The following is a 21,123-nucleotide window of genomic DNA, read 5'->3' as shown; positions in this document are numbered from 1 at the left end:
ACAAACTGTCGGTTAAAATAACTTGCGCATCTCTTGGGATCAGTCACAGTTTCGTTGTTACCAGGTTTTTATCCTTCTTACCAGGGTTCGAGAGCGACTAACCGTTGCCCACAGCTTACTTACTCCGGTACCAATGTTGAAACTCTTCAGGTGCTCCAGCCATTTATTCCTCTTGTGCTCCGCAACTAATCTGTTGACCTCCAACGTAAGTTCCCTGACCCTGGGATCTGCTGGGTTAGATCGACGGAGCTCATCACGCTCGTTTGCTAGACCAACTGCTTCTGCTGGGAAATTAGTTCTCATTTCTGGTATTCGACTAGCAGGTTAGGTTAGGTTAGGTTTGGGATGTACGGCTGTTGTAACAACCGTCCACTCGGAGACTATGTCCATTGTGATCATCCATTATTTATAGGTGTACCTATAAAGAGAAAGAAGAAAAGATAGTGGAAGAGTAGAGAGAGAGGTAGTCAGAATAGGAGGGAGCGGAAGCGGAAGAGACATTATTTTAGCCAAGTCAATTTTTTGACAAAGCCTAGAATTAGGTTAGGGTCTATTTTGGAGAAGAAGACTAGATTATCAATTTCATAACATCCAAACTGTTTATGTCTTCTGCTGATCAGCGATGGACATTTGCAAAGGATGTGCTCAATTGTTTCCACTTCTTCTTCATTCTCACATAGACGACAGTAATCCTCTCCACTGGAGTCCCACTTAGAAGTGAGAGATCTGACTTTGCAGTGACCAGTAATGATCCCCACAACGATCTTAATCTCCCTCTTGTTGTGATCCAGCAGCGAAGACGTTCTTTTATGAGAGAATTCTGGCCAGATAGATTTAGAGATTCTGCATGCAGGTTCCCTTAGCCATCTGTTGCCGACTACCTCACAATAGAACGCGCGGATTCTGCCAATGAAATAGCTAATAGGGGGTTTCACAGATCTCTCAATCAGAAGACTGGACGACTGTGACCCCCCTCGAGCAAGCTCGTCGGCTATCTCATTCCCTTCAATATCGTTATGTCCTGGAACCCAGCATAACCCAACTATTTGACGTATATCATTCAGAGCGGTCTTACAATCATGAACTGCTTTCGAGTTTATAGTATGCGACTTCACCGCTTTCAGGGCCGCCTGACTATCTACGTAAATAGTCACCGGTCCTGTAAAGTCTGTATTAAGTGCTTTTACTATCTCGGCCGCTTTCGTGATTGCAAGAATCTCTGCTTGAAAAACGCTACAATCATTGTTGAGTTTATATGAGTTTCGTATACCTAATTCCCTGCAGTAGACGCCTGCGCCAGTGCCTTCTTCCATCTTGGACCCGTCTGTGAAGATTGACAGACCTGGCAGAGGTAGGGAGCCACTAGTCCAGGATTCCCTGTTAGGAAATTCGACTTTAATGTCATTAAAATCCCTGTGGGGGGGAATATAATCACTGATATGACTATCCCCCCTAAAAAGGTCATTACTTGGCGTTATGTTTAGAATGCTGGCATGACCATAGTTCCGCGATTTCAAGGCATCTGTTTCCCGGAGTCTCAGGGCACACCTAGCAGCCTGGAATTTGATCAGAATGTCCAATGGTTGGAGATTCAAGATTGCGTTCAAGGCTGCTTGTGGTGTGCTTCTTAATGCTCCAGTGATCAGAATTGAAGCCGATCGCTGTACTAAGCTCAGTCTTGTCAGCAGCTTCTTTTTATTCACCCCCTGCCACCAGACAAGACATCCATAGGTAAGTATGGGTAAGACAATCGTCGTATACAGCCAGTGTATAATTCCGGGTCTCAATCCCCAACTCTTGCCTATGGAGTTCTTGCATGAATAGAGTGCCATCAATCCCTTCTTAGAGCGTTCCTCGACATTCCTATTCCACAGTAACTTGCGGTCTAGGACAGTGCCAAGATATTTAGCTTCATCAGAGAGGGTTAATGTCACTCCACCAAGTGATGGCAGACGGAAACTAGGAACTTTGTATTTCCTAGTGAAGAGTACCAGTTCGGTTTTTGTGGGGTTTACACCAAGACCTTTGGTGCAAGCCCAATTTGACAGGGTTGAAAGAGCACCCTCCAGGATGTCTGATATTGTCGTAATAAACTTACCCCCAACCAACAAGACTACATCATCGGCATAGGCTACAACCTTTATCCTGAGATGATTGAATTTCATAAGTATCTCATTTATCACCAGAAGCCACAAAAGGGGGGAAAGAACTCCACCCTGAGGTGTGCCTCTGTTGACAGATTTCCTCACGGAACTCTCTCCTAGGGATGAGTTGATAATTCTGCTTTCCAGCATTCTATCAATCCATTCCGTAAGGAGTGAGGGGATACCTATGTCTACGAGAGCAGAATGGATTGCCTCTAGCTTCACATTGTTGAAAGCTCCTTCGATGTCGAGGAATGCTGCCAACGTGTAGCCAGAGGACTCCATATTCTTCTCGATGTATCCAACCACCTCATGCAGAGCTGTATCCACTGATCTGCCCTTGATATAGGCATGTTGGGATTTACTAAGTTTATTACGGTCAATGGTATCTCTAATTTCTGAGTCTAGTAACCTTTCTAAAGTTTTTAGTAGAAAGGAAGAAAGACTAATCGGTCTATAGTCTTTAGGTACCGTATGACTCGGCTTCCCGGCTTTCGGGATGAAGGTCACGGTAACCTCTTTCCATAGACTGGGTATGTACGACAAAAGTAAACAAGCCCTAAAAATGTCCTGCAGATATGATATTATCCGTTCATCTGCGTGTTGCAGCATGGCCGGTGTTATACCATCTGGACCAGGAGATTTGTAGGGTTGAAAACTATTTATCGCCCATATCATTTTTGGGTATCTTATAGTGTCTTCTATCATCTTCTCCTCTTCCCTCGTCCGAACTGTAGGCTGATGCACACACTGCGCATCTTCCCTATAGTCCTTACAACCAGGAAAGTGGGTTGATGATAGAAGATCAAGAGTCTCACTGCCAGAGTTTGTCCACGTTCCATCACTTCGCTTAATACTTCCTATGGATTTTGGATCCTTAGAGAGTACTCTGCGGAATCTGGCCGCTTCGTTGACTCCTTCGATCGACTCGCTATAGCAGACCCAAGACTCACGTTTAGCTTTCTTGATTTCGCCCTTGTACTTATTGAATTGTCTTTTATAGACATCCCAATCTGTACTGAGCTTTGTCTTACTAGCTCTATTATAAGCTTTCCTTGCAGCCTTCCGCAAGGTTGCAAGGTCCTGTGACCACCATACCGGCTGAGATTTCTTCCCAGGGTATGTCAGGGGACAAGATGCCTCATAGCTCTTCAGAAGAGTGGCCGTGACATTTTTCACAGCTAATTCAACATCCTCAACCGTTTTGAGATCATTACGATCCCGAAAAGAGGCTGCTGTTTTAGCTTTGAATTTGTCCCAGTTCGTCTTCCGAGGATTCCTATAAGGTTTCTGTTTAACTCTAGAGGTAGGAATCTGGAAGGATATGAGTCTATGATCCGAAAAGGAACATTTCTCAGACACCTCCCAGTTTACGACCCCAGAGTCGTCCATATTTGTGAGGGTTATATCGATGACTTCACCTCTCACCCTATTTACAAAAGTTGGTGTATTGCCTCTATTACAAATTCTAAGATTATAGCTAAGTATAAACTCGAAGATGGACTCACCTCTTGTGTTTGTGTTGCTGCTTCCCCAATAGAAGTGATGTGCGTTGGCGTCACATCCCAAGACGAGGTCACCAACTCTACTCATCTCCTCCAATAGGCGGCATACAACAGTGCCGGGTGGGTCAGGAGCTTCGTAGGGAAGATAGACGGCAGAGACTATCAGTGGCTTCGTGGTACCTCTGTCTAGTCTTGCTGTCGTCATATCTCCATTGCTGAAATTAGAAAGAAGCATTAAATTTAACTCCTTTTTAGCAAGAATACACGTTCTCACCTTCTCTCCATTGGAGGTAGACAAAAGCGTGTATTTGGTGTCGCCCAGTCCAGTCACCTTACCTTTGTACAGGTAAGGTTCCTGGATGAGCGCCACGTCGATGTTTGAGGAAGAAAGGGTGAGTAGCAGTTCAGCAGCTGCTGCTTTACAGTGATGCAGATTTATCTGGATCACGTTAAGCGCTTGCTGCTGCCTGCCTATTGTTTTGGAGTGGTGAGACGGAAACAAAGTTTCCCCATTCCATAAACAAGCTCACCCTTGTTCTTCCTCAAGTACTCCTCTCCCGCAGAATCGGTAGCGACTACACCGCCGTTCCTTTCAAACGAGGCGAGGATTCTCCACCTCCTCGTCTGAAGGCCGTCGTTCTGCTTCTCCAATAACCTCAGTGTCTTCTCCAGCCCCTTGAAAGGTTTTGGGATAAACACCGAGGTTACCATACCGCTCGGTATCTCTTGAACCGCTACGGCCGCCAGACGACCACCCTCCCAAAGGGGGTCCAGGCTGTTGATTGTCTTCTTAAGAAAATCTGAAGTCTTCTTAGTGCGACAATCAACAACCTTTACTCCTTTGTAAGAGGAGGTCAGGCCAAACCGCAGGCTCTCACGATCAACCTCGTCGGACAGGAAGAGGTCCTTCAGATAGCTGTCGACCAGCTCCCATCTCTCCTCACTGATAAACCCGTCAGGGTCAGCTCGGTCGATGATCGCTACCCGCAGATCTTCCGGAACCTCTTTTGGATCAGCAGAGTCGCTTTGCTTAGTTGTAGGTGTCTGGGCTACCTGCTTCGAGACAGCGTGTTTGGTTTTCACCCCACAATCGCTGCTCTTGGCAGGTTTCTCCTTCGACGCTACCACCGAAGCAAAGGAAGCAGAGCTCTGTACGGCCGACGACTGCGTGGGCCTCTTTGCAGCAGGTTGTTGCTCCTCCGAGGACCTCATTCTCTTGACAGCCGTGGGCTGTGGCCGAGATTTGGCACCCGGGGTAGCAGCTACCGCAGAGGTATGCCCAGCAGACGCAGGCACCTGCTTCGCGTCCGCTACCTTCTGCTTGACCACTGACGACTGCCCAATTGTCACCGCCTTGGCTGTCAGCTTTGGCAATTCGGCAGAAGGTGGATTGACAGAGGGCGGTTGTGCCTTATCGGTCTTCTTGGAGGCCTTTTTGCGGGCTCTCTTTCGGGCCGACTTCGACAGTCCCCTGCCTTCTGTCTTTGTGGATTCTGATGTCTGAGACGTCTCAGTACTCAGTTTACCCTTTGGGGGTGCTGAGGGCTTAGACGTCTCAGGCATCAGCTTCCTGGATGTACCGGGGCCATCAGCAGGTTTCTCCTTCTTAGAAGGGACTACCGCCGTGGTCTTAGTACTGGGTCGGGGGATCCTGTCAATCAAGAAGTCCCTCTCAATGTCATCAGGATAGTTCCTGGGGAACTTCCTAATGAGTTTGAGGTTCCTCTTGATTAACAGGAACTCCTTACCCGTGATGGAGTCGCTGTCCCGTCCAATGTACCGTTTGCAGAAATTTACTGCTCTCCGATACATTTTCTTGGCAGCGATCTCCTTAGCGTCAGCTTGTCTATCAGATAATGGTACCGATGAATCATCCATCTTAACGACGGGAGCCTCATCGGTGCCAGCATCTGCTTCGACAGCCAACTGCCTTAGAAGCCTCGCGACGTCACTGCAGGCCGTGGAGGTTGAGTCAACGTCTTCAACCTCGCCAGGGTTTGCCTCATTAGTCAGCCGAGGGGACCCTCCTTGCTTCAGGGGAGACATCATGGTTTCTACCGTGCTTATCACCGTGGTTCTAATAACGGTGGTTTCCATAATGTCATCCTCGTCCGACAAGAGAGAGTCATCCCAGAGCTGATTTGGGATGCTCTCCTGACTGAGGCGGAAGGAGCCGGTTTCCTCTAGAAGGTCGAGGAGAAGATTCGACTGCCTCTCCAGGCTCGCATTTACGTCATCGAGAGATGGACAGGTGGCTAAAGATAGGTCCAGGGGAATTGCTTGGGTCGTCAACACTTTGGGGGAATTATTGATGTCTGACCTTGTAGAGTTCGGGACTGAGGGTGCCAAGGCAGCCACACCAACATCAGTCGAAGATTCGCATTCATTGTTTTGTTTTTTGGGGGGGGGGGGGTATTAAAAATTGGCTCCATAGAAAGTGCTGTTTGTGAGGATTTGAGGTCGACCATGGCATAGCCTCTTACCATGGCAAGGACTTGGCAACTAAGCCTGAAACACTTGTTGAGGCGCCCAGGTATCAACAAGGCTCCGTTCTAATACAGTCGGTACCCTGACTGCAAACCGACTAGCAAGTATAAATTTAGCAGCTGCAGCGGTAATGATGCCTCGGAATTTCCTTTCTGCTACCCGTACGTCAGAAGGAATTGAAAGGTCTCTGGTTGGTGAACTCTCTGAATCCTTACCAGTTGGCTTTTCTATGGTTATGGGCGGTCTGCTAATGGAGACGATTATGGGGAGGTGGTCTGAACCAAGAGAAATTATGGGCAGCCAGCTGACGGGGTTTTGTTCAATACCGGCACCCAAAACAGAAAAACAATACAAACATATATAACTGGGTGGGCAGCCGCTGGCGGAGATGAATCGGGTCAATCCGCTATCGTAGAACCCGCTGCTGTGGGATTGGTGGACCTCTTGTTCGGTGGCACTGCCTACGCTATAAGTCGACATCCAGCAAACTAGATAATGTACAAAGAGCAGCCTCGATGCTTATAACTGGAGCCGCGAGGAGCACTCCCCAAGCAGCTCTCAACGCAATGCTGAACATAAGCCTCTGGGTTTAGCATTAAGAGTCGCGCCATAAGGCTGCATGAACAGAATCTTTGGCGAAGTTGTGCCTATGGGCATGGACCAACGTGGAAAACAAAGCGACTATATATCACCAGTCCTGAGATTTGATGATGTAGATGTCGTTATTCCTCAGTAGAGACGACTGGAACCGTAGTAACCCTCCACTGGACGGACGGTCGGTCTTTTTATACAGACGTTTCCAAGATGGAAGAAGGTACTTTATCTGGCGTCTACTTTGAAAGGCTAGACCTTGAGCTTACCCCTGGATAGCAACTGAAGTGTTTTCCTAGCTGAAATCTTTGCGATTTGGAAGGCAGCAGAATTAATAAAAAGTTTGGTGCTGACTATAGGGAACATACCAAAAAGTGGGTATATACCGATAATTCTACAAACCGATTTATGTAAACCATTATGTACACCAAACACAAACTTCAGCAATTTTTAATGGAGATTTTTCCTAAAATCTGCAAGATCCAAAAAGTGGACTGACACTGATAACGCATGGTAGAGTATAAAATCCTCAAACTACTGTAATTTAGATTACAAAGTTATATGAGGCTATGCCAAATTTCAACGAATTCGGTTAAAAAAACGCTCTCAAGAACCTCAAAATATCGAAAATTGCAGGTACCCTTATATGGGGACTACCCGAAAAAATTGATCTCTATTTATAATTTTCTGTGGAGAGATTTACTACCCAATAATAACTGAAATTACTAAATTACAGCCAATTCGGTGAAAAAATCCGGTCAAAACCCCCCAAAAACTGGAAATTGGGAGGTACCCTTATATGGGGGCTACCAGAAAAAGTGGACCTATATTTATAATTTTTAGTGGGGAAATTTGGTACCCAATAAGAACCCAATGTACCAAATTTCAACGAATTCGGTTGAAACCCGCGCTCAAGAACCCTAAAATACCGAAAATTGGGGGGTACCCTTATATGGGTGCTACCCGAAAAAATTGACCTATATTTATAATTTTTAGTATAGAGACTTGCTACCCAATAAGAACTCAAAGTACCGAATTTCAGCGAATTCGGTTGAAAACCGCGCTCAAGAACCCTAAAATACCGCAAAATTGGGGGGTACCCTCATATGGGGCTACCAAATTTCCCCACTATAATTTTTAGTGGGGAAATTTGGTACCCAATAAGAACCCAATGTACCGAATTTCAGCGAATTCGGTTGAAAAACGCGCTCAAGAACCTCAAAATACCAAAAATTGGGGGTTACCCTTATATGGGAGCTATGCCTAAACGTGGACCGATAAAGTCCATCTTCGAACTTGACCTGCCTGCAGACAAAGGACGACTCTATGCAAATTTTTGGCGATCTATCTCAATTCGTTTCGACGCTAGAGTGATTACAACAGACAGGCGGACATGGCTATATCGTCATAGAATTTTACGCTGATCAAGAATATATATACTTTATAGGGTCGGAAATGATTATTTCGATGTGTTACAAACAGAAAAACAAAATTAATATACCCTCCATACTATGGTGGAGGGTATAATAATAACGACTGTAATTCGACCATATAATTATTTTATTATATTGTCCATAAAAATGTCTGGGGAATTTAAAATTTTATGAGGAGTTATAATTTTTTATTGTTTTAAAATCCCCAAGAAATTACTCTGATTTTTTTTATTGTGCTAATAAAACTATTATTGAAAATTAATTAATAAACCATAACAATTCTTGATATCTGCTAAATAAAACTATAAACAAAATAGTGATAAACAACTTTAAACGCCTCTGAGTGTTAATTATAATTAACACTTTTCTAAACCTTTTTTTATTTTTTGTTGCTGTCTTGGCTATTTTACAGGGTGATGTTAATTCCATTGAAAGTATAACAGAAGATACAACAAGCGATAAAATTCCAAGCGCTGATTTAGATTGGATCGATTCAGCGATACAAGATCGTAACGATCGTGTATTCCTAACCAAAACGAAAAAGAAAAAGAAGAATAAACTTGCAGCGAAGGGCAAGGGTTTGGATCAATTGGATGGTGTGCCCGCGGCCACCAAGGAGGATACAAAAAGCGAGGCAGCCGAAGATGATGAGAAGGTGGTCAAGTGTTTGTATTACACCTTGATGTGTTGTGATTGTACGCTACAATAGAAAACAAAACAAAAACACAATAGAAATAGAACAATAAAACAAAACAAACAATGCATTTATATTTACCATAAAATATATAATTTGATTTTGTTTTTTTTTTTTACAAACAAAACATTAATAAATATGTTTTGATTTTGATTATAATTTAATTTATGTAAAATGCACACACACACATAAAAACACTTTTTTATAAAGAATTTTTATATTGTAATTTAATTTAATTTCGTTAAAAAAATATTCCATGAAAAAAAAATTAATGAAAATGAAATGACTGAAAATTTAATAAAAAAAAACTTTATAAAAGCAAGAAATTGAAATCAAAACTATTTAAGATAATAAATAACAAACGAACGAATATTATATATATGTATTAAAAAAAAAAAACAAATTTGATACTTTTTGAGTCTGTGAAAAACAATAGAAATAGAATTTAACAACATCTAGTATTTCAATATTCCATTAATAAACCGAGAAACATGCCAATCACATTTTTTCTATACAAAAATATGCCAATTATATAAGAGGATTTATTTAATATATATATGTAAACTTAATAATAACACGATGTACTCTAATGTCTGAAACCTTAAATATGTATGTATATATATTTTTTTGTAAATGACCGAGCCCAAAATGTAGTTTTGAAATGTGTCCACGGAAAAAAATGGGGTTATGTATCAGTATAGATTATTTGCATTAGATTTTTTAGGCGAACAAATTGTGGAGTTTTTTTTAGAAGAGTCAAAAAAAGTCTTTATGGAAAAGACAAAACTATAGACAAACTGAAGACAAGGTGTGGTTATAGGCGAGCCGAAGGGAGACTTTTTAGACGAGCTGAAGGGAGTTTTTTAGACCAGTTGAAGGTAGTCTTTTTAGACGAGCTGAAGTGAGTCTTTATAGTCGAGCTGAAGGGAGTCTTTATAGACGAGCTGAAGGGAGTCTTTATAGACGAGCTGAAGGGAGTCTTTATAGACGAGCTGAAGGGAGTCTTTATAGACGAGCTGAAGGGAGTCTTTATAGACGAGCCGAAGCAGAGACTTTAGAGGCGAGATGAAGTAGAGTATTTATGGAAGAACTGGAAGATGTCTTTATAACCACCTAAAGGAAGTCTATATTACGAGCTGAACGGGAGTCTCTATAGACGAGCTGAAGGGAGTCTTTATAGACGAGCTGATTGGAGTCTTTATAGACGAGCTGAGTTTTTTAGACCAGTTGAAGGGAGTCTTTATAGACGAGCTGAACGGGAGTCTTTATAGACCAGTTGAAGGGAGTCTTTATAGACGAGATGAAGTTGGGAGTCTTTATAGCCGAGCTGAAGCTGGGAGTCTTTATAGAAGAGCTGAAGCAGGGAGTCTTTATAGACGAGCTGAAGTTAGTCTTTATAGAGGAGGTGTACGGAAGTATTTATAGAGGAGCTGAACGGGAGTCTTTATAGACGAGTTGAAGGGAGTCTTTATGGACGAGTTGAAGGAAGTCTTTATAGACGAGCTGAAGGAAGTCTTTATAGACGAGCTGAAGCTGGGAGTCTTTATAGACGAGCTGAAGCTGGGAGTCTTTATAGACGAGCTGAACGGGAGTCTTTATAGACGAACTGAAGCAGAGACTCTAGAGGCCAGCTGAAGTAGAGTCATTATGGAAGAACTGAAAGATATCTTTATAACGAGCTAAACGAGGTCTATATTACTAGATTAAGGGAGTCTCTATAGACAGGCTGAATGCATTCTTTATAGTCAGATGATATGCATCTTTAAAGACAAGCTTAATTGAAGCCTTATAGATGAACTGACGAGAGTATTTATGGGCAGACTGAGGAGAGATTCAATAGCCAGCTAAACGGAGTCTTTATAGACAAGTTGAAGACAGTATTTTTTAGACGAGCAGAAGGGGGTCTTTCTAAGACGAGCTAAATGCAGTCTTTATACACAAACTTATGGACGTCTTTATAGATAATCAGAAGGAAATTAAATACGACGATCTGAAGGTAGTCTTTATAGGCAAGCTGATGGTATTCTTAAAAGATGAATTAAAGGGATTATTTATAGACGAGCAAAGGTCGCTGTAGGACGTTTTAAGGGATATGCTAAATGAAGTCTGTAGACGAGCTGAATTGAGATTATGTAAGTGAGTCTTTATAGGCGAGCTGAAAGGAGTTTGTATAGGGGAGCTGAAGATGGAGGTTTTTACAGACGAACTGAGCTGCTAGTACTTAAAGATAACCAGAAAGTAGTTCGTTTAGACGATAAAAAGTAATCGTATAGATATACAAACCCAGATAACAGTTTTTAAATATTAATCGAATGTATTGAAGCGAGTCGTTTTTAGAGGTTTTATTTTTGGTACGGTAATTTTTGCAGAAGTCATAAGAGGATTACTTGTAGAAGAAGTCTGAAATTACTAAATAATAGAGAGAATGAAATACTCAATTTGTTTGTGTAGAACACATTTGTAAAATTTCAACTCTGCAATATCTACATTTTATGGGTTATGTCTCTAATACAGGCATTTGGACACTTGTAACAACATCGTGTGTAGAATGAAACCGATAATTCCTAACAACAAAATATATTAAAAAAAAACAATACACAATATTTGAATTGAAAAACAACAACAATAATTACTATTAAAAAAAAAACAACTAAATAAAAATAGCACAAAAAAGATCTACTAAAAACCAACTGAGCAATTTTTTTATACATTATTTAGGGGAAACAATAACATACAATTTTTTATAAATATATACATCAAATAATAATAATACATATTGACTATGGTAGTTTATATATATACAAAATAAATAATAACTATAATTTATATAAAATGTCCATAACCATTTGTATGTAAAAGATATATACATGAAATCTAATCTCATCATCCTAATTAAAATATTTTTAAATGAAATATCCATCCTGAATGAACGATTTTATAAATAATAGTTTTTTTATGATTGAAACTTTTCCCATTGGGAAATAGTTCAACAAATAGTTTATAGGATTTTTTTGTATTTAATATTTTTATACATTTGTATATCAAAATATATATACTTAATATATTAACAACAAATAACTATGAATGCAGCTACTACTTTAAATGAAAACTAAATTCAATAAAAGAAAGAAGAAGAAAAAAACGAAAGAAACAAAAACCGAAGGAATTTAAATTGTTTTATTTTTATTTAGGCGTGACAAAAAATCTCAATAAATGATTCTCTGTTTAATTCAAAAAATCCACGACTTAAAAAAATGAATTTAAAAAATCCACGCCTTAAAAATTTAATTAAAAAATGCACGCATTAAAAATTTAATTTAAAAAATCCACGCCTTAAAAAAATAATTAAAAAATTCACGCCTTAAAAAAATTAATTAAAAAATACACGCCTAAAAAATTGAATTTAAAAAATCCACGCCTTAAAAAATTGAATTTAAAAAATCCACGCCTTAAAAAATTGAATTAAAAAAATCCACGCCTTAAAAAATTGAATTTAAAAAAAAATCCACGCCTTAAAATTGAATTTAAAAAAAAAAATCCACGCCTTAAAAAATTGAATTTAAAAAAAAAATCCACGCCTTAAAATTGAATTTAAAAAATCCACGCCTTAAAAAATTGAATTTAAAAAATCCACGCCTTAAAATTGAATTTAAAAAATCCACGCCTTAAAAAATTGAATTTAAAAAATCCACGCCTTAAAAAAATAATTAAAAAACTCCACGCCTTAAAAAATCCACGCCTTAAAAAATTGAATTTAAAAAATCCGCGCCTTATAAAATTGAATTTAAAAAATCCACGCCTTAAAAAATTGAATTTAAAAAATCCACGCCTAAAAATTGAATTTAAAAAATCCACGCCTTATAAAATTGAATTTAAAAAATCCACGCCTTAAAAAATTGAATTTAAAAATCCTCGCCTTAAAATTGAATTTAAAAAATTCACGCCTTAAAAAATGTAATTAAGAAATCTACGCCTAAAAAATTTAATTTAAAAAATCAATGCCTTAAAAATTTTAATTTAAAAAATCCACGCCTTATATAATGCCAAAACCAGAAAAATGCTCATGTGTTGCCAGATTGTTTGCTTAGTGTACCATGGACACTAAGCAAATGCGAAATTATGAGCATACTTTTTTTTTGCACCAATAAAACATATTTTCATTTGTGTTTCTTTAAAAAAAGTTATACAAATTTATTTCTTATACAAAATATTGCAACATAAACATAAAACACACTTATTTAGATATCTTACAAACTATAATAGAATTCTTTATGATCTAAATATAAGGCAATACCAATCCATAGCAGAGTATTCCAAACGGCTTCCAATAGTAAGAGGAAATGAGTATTCATAGCACCAATACGCCAGTGCCAGGGTAACATTTTATGCATAACCGTATGACCGACATACATAATGATGGCATTCATGCCGCATGCTTCAAATGGATAGCCGGTCCACCAATGCCGTACATCAATAATGTAATACAATAAACTGAGGAGCGTAAAAGCCAAGGCAGTGGTAACACAAACAAATGAGAGTGACCTAGTAGGTGGAGATTTCAAATGAATTTTATTTGAAATCGAATATTATTATATTATTTTTAAATAATTACCATAAATTCTTATTGATAGGTATTATTCCCGACTCTTTGGAGAATTCACTTAAAATTGCTGTGAGAATGGTTAAAAACATGGACCAAAGTAACCAGCGTGTTATGCGTGCTCTCCAATCGGTGTGTATTAGTATTATGACACCCGTTAGAACGCCAAAGAGGACTTGGACAATTGTCAGCAAGCAACCTAGAAAGAGAATGTAGATTTAAATGAATAATTTTTTTTTCTATAAAAAAAACTTCCAAAATTAAATTATATTTGAGGATATACATAGCATAGAAAATACAGGTCGCATTTATTATCCGAATGTCATGAAATTGAGGCTAGAATGACGTGTATAAAGTATCGTTGAAATCGGTTCAGATTTCGATATAGCTCCCATATACATATATTCCCGTCCGATTTCATTGAAATTGTTCAGCAAATAGCCAACGTTTTTCCGATTGTGACGAAATTTTGCAGATCGCATTGAAGTAGGTCTAAAATTCCCCCATCGCCTTCGGGGAGCAGAGATGAATGCTAACGGACGCGTCCACAGGTTGCAGATAGTGCCCAAGCCCAATACTATTCATTGGGTAACTTCGAATACCAAATAAACAGTCGCGGACAATCAGCCGAGTGCCTATGAACCCTGAGCTGACGAGGCGAGAATGGCGCCCCTAAATAACCATCTTAAAAGTCTGGGTCACCACCTCTTAAAGTGGCCCTCTGACGTTGGGGTGTCATGCGACCTCGTGTCCATCAGCGTTCTATGGTTCGCAGTCAGGGTCCTGGGCGCCTCAACAAGTTATTCAGGCTTAGTTGCCAAGTCGTTGAAATGGTAAGAGGCTATGCCATGGTTGACCTCAATCCCACTCTAAAAGCACATTCTAGTCCTGTTACTCTCGACGACGTGAAAGAAAGCCTGGAGAGGCAGACGGATCTTCTCCTCAACTTATTAGAGGAAACCGGCTACTTCCGCCATAGTCAGGAGAGCATCCCGAATGAACTCTGGGATGACTCACCCTTGTCGGACGAGGACGGTGACAAACACGGTAGCTACCTGGTGTCTCCTCCCAAGCAAGGTGAGTCTTCCCAGATGATGAGTAGGGGTGTAAACCCTAACGAGGTTGAGGATCCGAACTCCATCTCCATGGCCTGTAGTGTCGTCGCGAAACTTCTCAGGCAATTGGCTGTCGAAGCGGAGACTGGTACAGATGAGACTCCCGTCGTTAAAATGGATGAATCATCAGTATCAGTAACTGCAAGGCAAGTCAATGCCAAGGAGATCGCTGCCAAGAAGATGTACCGGATAGCGGTTAACTACTGCAACCGATTCATCAGACGGTTGATCAAGAGGAACCTCAAATTCATCCGGAAGTTCTCCAGGAACTATCCGAATGATATTGCGAGGGACTTCTTGATTGAAAGGATTCCTAGACCTACTAGGAAGACTACCACGGTAGTCCCTTCAAAGAAGAAGACTATCGGAGTTCCGAGTACACCTAGGAGGCTGGTGTCTGAGACGTCTAAGCCCTCAGTAACTGAGTACTGAGACGTCTCAGACACCAGCATCCACGAATACGGAGGGTAAATCGGCTCAGATTTATTTATTTTTTATTTTGGTCGATTGCGCCTTAACCTTTGTCCGATAGAAAGAAATTTTGTTCCGATATATGTATAATTCCCAAGTTCATGAATCTATACGATTTATATGAAATTTTGCTTTCATTGCCGATTGACTTGTGTACAGATTGATTGAAGTAGGATATCATATGACCCGGACTCGTCCGATTTTTCTCATTTCCTTACTGTTTGAATATTTTGTCCCTTGGTCATAAGAACAATTTTGTTTTATATACCAAAATTTTATCGACCACTAAACCTGTTTACGAAAAAATTATCCTCTTTTACTACATTATTTTATCTATAAAATCCCTATTAGGAATTCGATTTTTTGTCTTTGCAATTAAGATCCCTTCTTACCAAATATTCCCTCCGGATCAAATGGCTTTGAATCGTATATATATTTAGCTGTGGGATGTTTATATATATGAGAATTGCCCAAAATCTGTAAATCTATGTAGCCAGTGGCACCACCAATACAATCCGGATAGGCGGCATTGGAATGTTGACCGCCAGGACCCAAATAACCCCTAAAAATATATAAAAAGCAAAATATTAAATATATAAATCTATTAGTATATGGCTCAAACTAGATGTAAACCTACTTGGGACAATTGGGTACATTCAATCCAAAAACAATAGACAAATGTACAATGACCAAAATCAATGCAACCACAAGTTCTCCTTTGAAGGTTATAATATCATATAGGGCACGTTTCCAAGTGACCTAAAAAGTGACGAAAAATTTCAATTAGTTTAATTCAATTTTAGAACACAACAAACACACACTTGGGGCTCAATACGATCCGTTTGCGTCAACAGTGTGTGGACGATGCCACATATCAGATATGCTATGCCGAAGCGTTGCAGAACACCCATTATTCGCAAACTTTCCAAATTCGGACCATTTATGGAGTTCAAACAAAGGCCAATGGAGAATAATTTTATGGATCTCTGAAAAAATAAATAATTCGAAATTAATTTAGACCTATTGAAGACATTCATTTTTATGTATTGGAACAGTAAGACCCTCATGAAAAGTCTAAATGAAGGTGGCCTTGAAAGTTTGCTATCTTCTGTACTCACCCATATTATCCTTAAACAAATTTGCATTTTTGTGGTGCCTCGGGACAACTGTGATTTTACAGAAATCGGTATGCAGACACCCATGATCCATAGGAATGATGGAAATACAACATCGGCCAAATGTAAACCATTCCATGGGGCATGCTCAATCCACCAATAATCGCCACCACCACTATTTACGAAAATCATCAAAACAATTGCCATCCTGAAAGAGAAGAGGGATTAAAATAGGAACTCTGAAAATAAATTTAAATACTTTTTTAAATAGAAGCAGTAAGGAATGTTCAAAAATCGGACGGGGCCGACTATATGATACCCTTCACCACAATGGGTACATACAAGAGGCGCTAATATATACAATATCCTGTAGATAGAAATATATATATGTACTTTGTACTATATATGTACTTTGGTACTTTGAAAATCGAAGGAATATATATATATATATATATATATATATGCATCTAAATCTGAACCGATTTTCACGAAACATAACACGCATTACTCTGGACTAAATTCAGTACGCTATTCCAAATTTCGTGCAAATCGAAGAAAATGTAGGGGCTTTCGTACACTATTTACATAAAATCGTACGGAAATATGTATGGGAGCTATATCTAAATCTGACGGGGCCGACTATATGATACCCTTCACCACAATGGGTACATACAAGATGCGCTAATATATACAATATCCTGTAGATAGAAATATATATATATGTACTTTGGTGATCCAATAACAGAAAATCGAAGGAATATATATATATATATGCATCTAAATCTGAACCGATTTTCACGAAACATAACACGCATTACTCTGGACTAAATTCAGTACGCTATTCCAAATTTCGTGCAAATCGAAGAAAATGTAGGGGCTTTCGTACACTATTTACATAAAATCGTACGGAAATATGTATGGGAGCTATATCTAAATCTGAACCGTTTTTCACGAAACTTAACACACATTACTTTCGACTCAATTCAGTACGCTATGCCAAATTTGGTGCAAATCGAATGACATTTAGGGGCTTTCGTAAACTATTTACATAAAATCGGACGAAAATATGTCTAGGAGCTATATCTAAATCTGAACCGATTTTCACGAATCATAACTCACATCATTCTAGACTGAATTCAGTGTGCCAAGCCAAATTTCGTGCAAATCAAAAGATATATATGGACTTTGGTACAGCATTTACATTAAATCGGACGAAAATATATGTGGGAGCTATATCCAAATCTGAACCGATTTTCACGAAACTTAACACACAATAATCTGGACTCAATTCAGTACGCTATGTCAAATTTCGTGCTAATCGAAGGAAATGTAGGGGCTTTCGTACACTATTTACATAAAATCGGACGAAAATATATATGAGACCTATATCAAAATCTGAACCGATTTTCACGAAACTCAACACACACCATTCTAGACTGAATTCAATGTGCTATGCCAAATTTTGTGCAAATCGAAAGATTTAAAAGGTCTTTTGTACACCATTTACATAAAATCGGACGAAAATATATATGGGAGCTATATCTAAATCTGAACCGACATTTAACACACATCATTCTTGACGAACGCTATGCCAGTACGCTATGCCAAACTTCGTGCAAATCGAAGAAAATGTAGGGGCTTTCGTACACTATGTTAGTATGGTATGTATGGGAGCTATATCTAAATCTGAACCGATTTTTACGAAATTTACCACACATCACTCTAGACTCAATTCAGACGCTATGCCAAATTTGGTGCAAATCGAAGGAAATTTAGGGGCTTTCGTAAACTATTTACATAAAATCGAACGAAAATATATATGGGAGCTATATTTAAATCTGAATCGATTTTTCCCAATTTCAATAGGGTTCGTCCTTGGGCCTAATAAGTGAGCTTTGCCAAATTTCATCCAAATCGGATCATAAATGCGACCTGCACTTTGTTTACAATTTAACGTGGACAGACGGACGGACGGACATGTATAAATCGACTTAGAAAGTGATTCTATGCATATTCTCAAAAGAAACCATGCACAAAGACATAATACCCTGTACCACAGTGTGGTGAAGGGTATAAAAATTGGAAGCTTAAAACCTGTCGATTTTTTTCTAAAAAAATCTTGAGTAATTTATGTTCTATAAAAAACGAGCTTCATTTTTAAGTTCAGTTCCTGAGGACCAGAGTATTTTTTCTATAGAAACAAAACGAACTGCAGTCACTGAGGCATTTTCTAAACCTCAAAACACAATTCCTATAGAATAAAATTGAACCTCAATTCCTGAAAAACGTTAAGTTCCTGAGGGGAAGAGAACCTAAGTTATTGAAATGTTCTTTCTATGGAAAAGAAATATCGATATTTAGTTCACAAGGAATTTCCTTCTATAAATATAAAAATTGAACCTCAGTTCCTGATGTTTTTTCCTATAAGAAATTGGTTCAATTGCGTTCTTTGTATCGACTTTGTTTGTGAAATATTTCTTACCCCCGAAATACATCCAAACTTCGCATACGATTACGCGACGTCGGCTGGGTAGTGGGCGAAGGTGGGGTATTATCCAAAATTTCATCCTCGTAACGATATGAACGCCAGGCACACAGTCCTATTTTTAAAACAGTCAATACCAATGACACCAATACGAATACAGATAGCAGTGCTGTAATAAAAAAAAATAATAATAACAAAGAGCAAAAAAATGGCATATAAATTATACATCGATTGGAAAGCGGTTCAGTGACCAATTATTTTATTATAAATCTAATTTTATCGCTCCCCGTCTTTTTTTAACATTGTAAACTTACAGTAATTGACATTCACGCCGTCTTTATCGATCTCCAATCGACAGGTACCATCCACATTTACAGTCAGATTATATACACCGAATTCCTTTAAGTTTCTTTGCTCGAATTCACATAAAGCGCTTCTGTAATAAGGAAGAAGAAGAACGAATGTTTGATGAGTGATTCAAGGGGTAATTTGTATGTAAATAAATATTATGTAATAAATATTGTAAGAATTTTTACTATACTAAAAAATAATTGTCATATAGAAAAGGCCGAACCTCAAATTATGAGGATTTTTTTCTTACACTTTAAAATCGAATCTATGTTTAAATGGATCCTTTTCTTTTCTACAGAAAAAAAAATCGGGAACCTATATAAAAATCGAACTTCAGTTTCTGAGGATGTTTTTCTAAAGAAAAACTCGAATTTTTTCCTCAGAACTCAGTTTCTGTGGAAATGTTTTCTATAAAAAAATCAAACCATAGTTCTATAAAAACAAATTGAACCATCAGTTTCTGAGGTATGAATGAATCAAGCAAACATAATTAATTTGTTTAGATAGAAACAAATCGATTGATGTTACTTAGGTTAGGTTTGGGGATGTCCAGTCACTTATGAGGCTGCAGCACTTAGATACCGTTAGGTCCGTTGTGATCATCCACGAGAAGAAAATATATAAGGAGAGATCTATATTGGATAGAAGATTGGGGAACTAAAGAGAGATGAGAAACATACAGAAAGATATAAGAAGGTAAGTTTGGAATAATGTCGAAGGCTATAGAGATAAGACAGAAGATATATTACGTGTCAAGGTTGCACTTTAATTATGCTGTAGATTAGAACAGGTTCGGTTGTTGAGAAGAAGCTAAGACCCGGTGGAAAATGAGCACCCACTAGTCTGTGCCGCCTGTAAGCCAGGGTTGGACAGTGACACAGAAGATGCTCAATTGTCTCCGTCTTCTCCTCGTCAACACAGAGTCTACAGATATTGCAATGATAAGTAATGATTCCTGTCATTACTCTTATTTCAGCTTTGCTCAGGTTCAACAGTGAGTGAGTCCACTTGGCAGACAGAGTCGGCCAAATGGATCTTGACACATTGCACATAGGTTCGTTGTGCCAAAGTTCATAGGGTCTTTCGCGAAGAACGCCTCAAAGTTCCGGTAAAGATGACATATGGGTGGTTTGATTTAGTCATCAATTGCTAGATTGGGATCCTCGTCTAGCTAATTCGTCTGCTCTTTCATTACCCAAGATGTCACGGTGTCCTGGTACCCAACACAGACGATAGCTGTAAGTAAGTTCTTCCAAAGCTGTTCTACACTTGAGGACTGCCTCAGATTTGATATAACACGATTTGGTGGCTTTAAGAGCCGCTTGACCATCCACGAAGATAGTCACCGGTTAAACGACCTCTGCATCCAGAGTTTTTATCAATTTCGGTACCTTTCAAATCGCGAAGATTTCACCTTGGAAAACACTACAGTTGCAATCCAGCTTGTAGGTTAACTCAAGGCCTAGCTTTTCAAAGTAAACGCCCGCCCCTGTACCTTCTTCCATATTGGATCCGTCTGTATAGAAAGCCAGACCGTCCACAGGAGGGATAAAATGTTACTTACTCATTGCTAAAAGCATAACGTCCCACATCATTATCGAATATTTTAAATTTTAATGGGTGTGCCACATTTAGTGTTGTTGTAACGTCTACATAGTTGGCATCACCATTGGCCAGGTGCTGTGGCACAGCTTTCACCTTTGTATAGGGACACTGTAACAACAAAAAGAAATTTAAATTAACGCCATTATTTTGAATATAAAAATAACTCGGCGAACAACTTACCGTATAACACTCCTCGGATAGAGTGTACAAATATGTGACGGTATTATACAAGCTTTTGGGTATTAGGTAAGCTTCGTCAACTTTTAATTTACGCATATCAAGACCACGCCAGGTGGGTTCAACATATTCCGTAAATTCGGACATGATGTGAAAACTGAAATGAAACAATAAAAAAAAGAAATGAGAGAGAAATGCATTAGTATGTAAATTTTGAAAAAAAAACGACAGACAGTAACTCAAAGCTATTTAATTTGGAAAATGTAAATCTTCGAACATGTTCGAATGAAAACTGAAAGAATTAATTAAAAAAAAATGTTTTCTTTGAAACAATGGTGTTCATAAGTTAC

The 21,123-nt window shown here is 38.9% G+C and overlaps 2 protein-coding genes across 2 annotated transcripts in view; one reads left to right on the top strand and one right to left on the bottom strand.

The window, feature by feature from the left end:
• LOC133321756 (integrator complex subunit 6 homolog) overlaps positions 1-8,869 on the top strand; it is a 53,400-nt gene extending 44,531 nt beyond the window's left edge. The window contains exon 5 of the mRNA XM_061530834.1: positions 8,573-8,869. Coding sequence (XP_061386818.1) covers positions 8,573-8,869 — 297 coding nt within the window. The remainder of the gene's footprint in view (positions 1-8,572) is intronic.
• A 4,227-nt stretch (positions 8,870-13,096) lies between these two features.
• On the bottom strand, positions 13,097-20,923 carry LOC133321755 (heparan-alpha-glucosaminide N-acetyltransferase). The gene is made up of 10 exons (XM_061530833.1): positions 20,777-20,923; positions 20,556-20,704; positions 18,955-19,076; positions 18,638-18,809; positions 16,159-16,363; positions 15,862-16,026; positions 15,678-15,799; positions 15,433-15,602; positions 13,467-13,653; positions 13,097-13,396 (listed from the first exon to the last, which is right to left on the bottom strand). Exons 1-10 carry the CDS (start codon positions 20,918-20,920, stop codon positions 13,102-13,104), a joined length of 1,731 nt encoding a protein of 576 aa, XP_061386817.1. The 5' UTR covers positions 20,921-20,923; the 3' UTR covers positions 13,097-13,101.
• Positions 20,924-21,123: the final 200 nt, after the last annotated feature.

The sequence above is a fragment of the Musca vetustissima genome, unplaced genomic scaffold (assembly GCF_032173495.1).
Source record: "Musca vetustissima isolate MV318-11 ecotype Yass unplaced genomic scaffold, APGP_CSIRO_Mvet_v1 utg3658, whole genome shotgun sequence".
In the NCBI taxonomy this organism is placed as follows: Eukaryota; Metazoa; Arthropoda; class Insecta; order Diptera; family Muscidae; genus Musca; species Musca vetustissima.
Note: the sequence above shows the minus strand (reverse complement) of the source record. Positions and strands in the feature narration are given on the sequence as shown.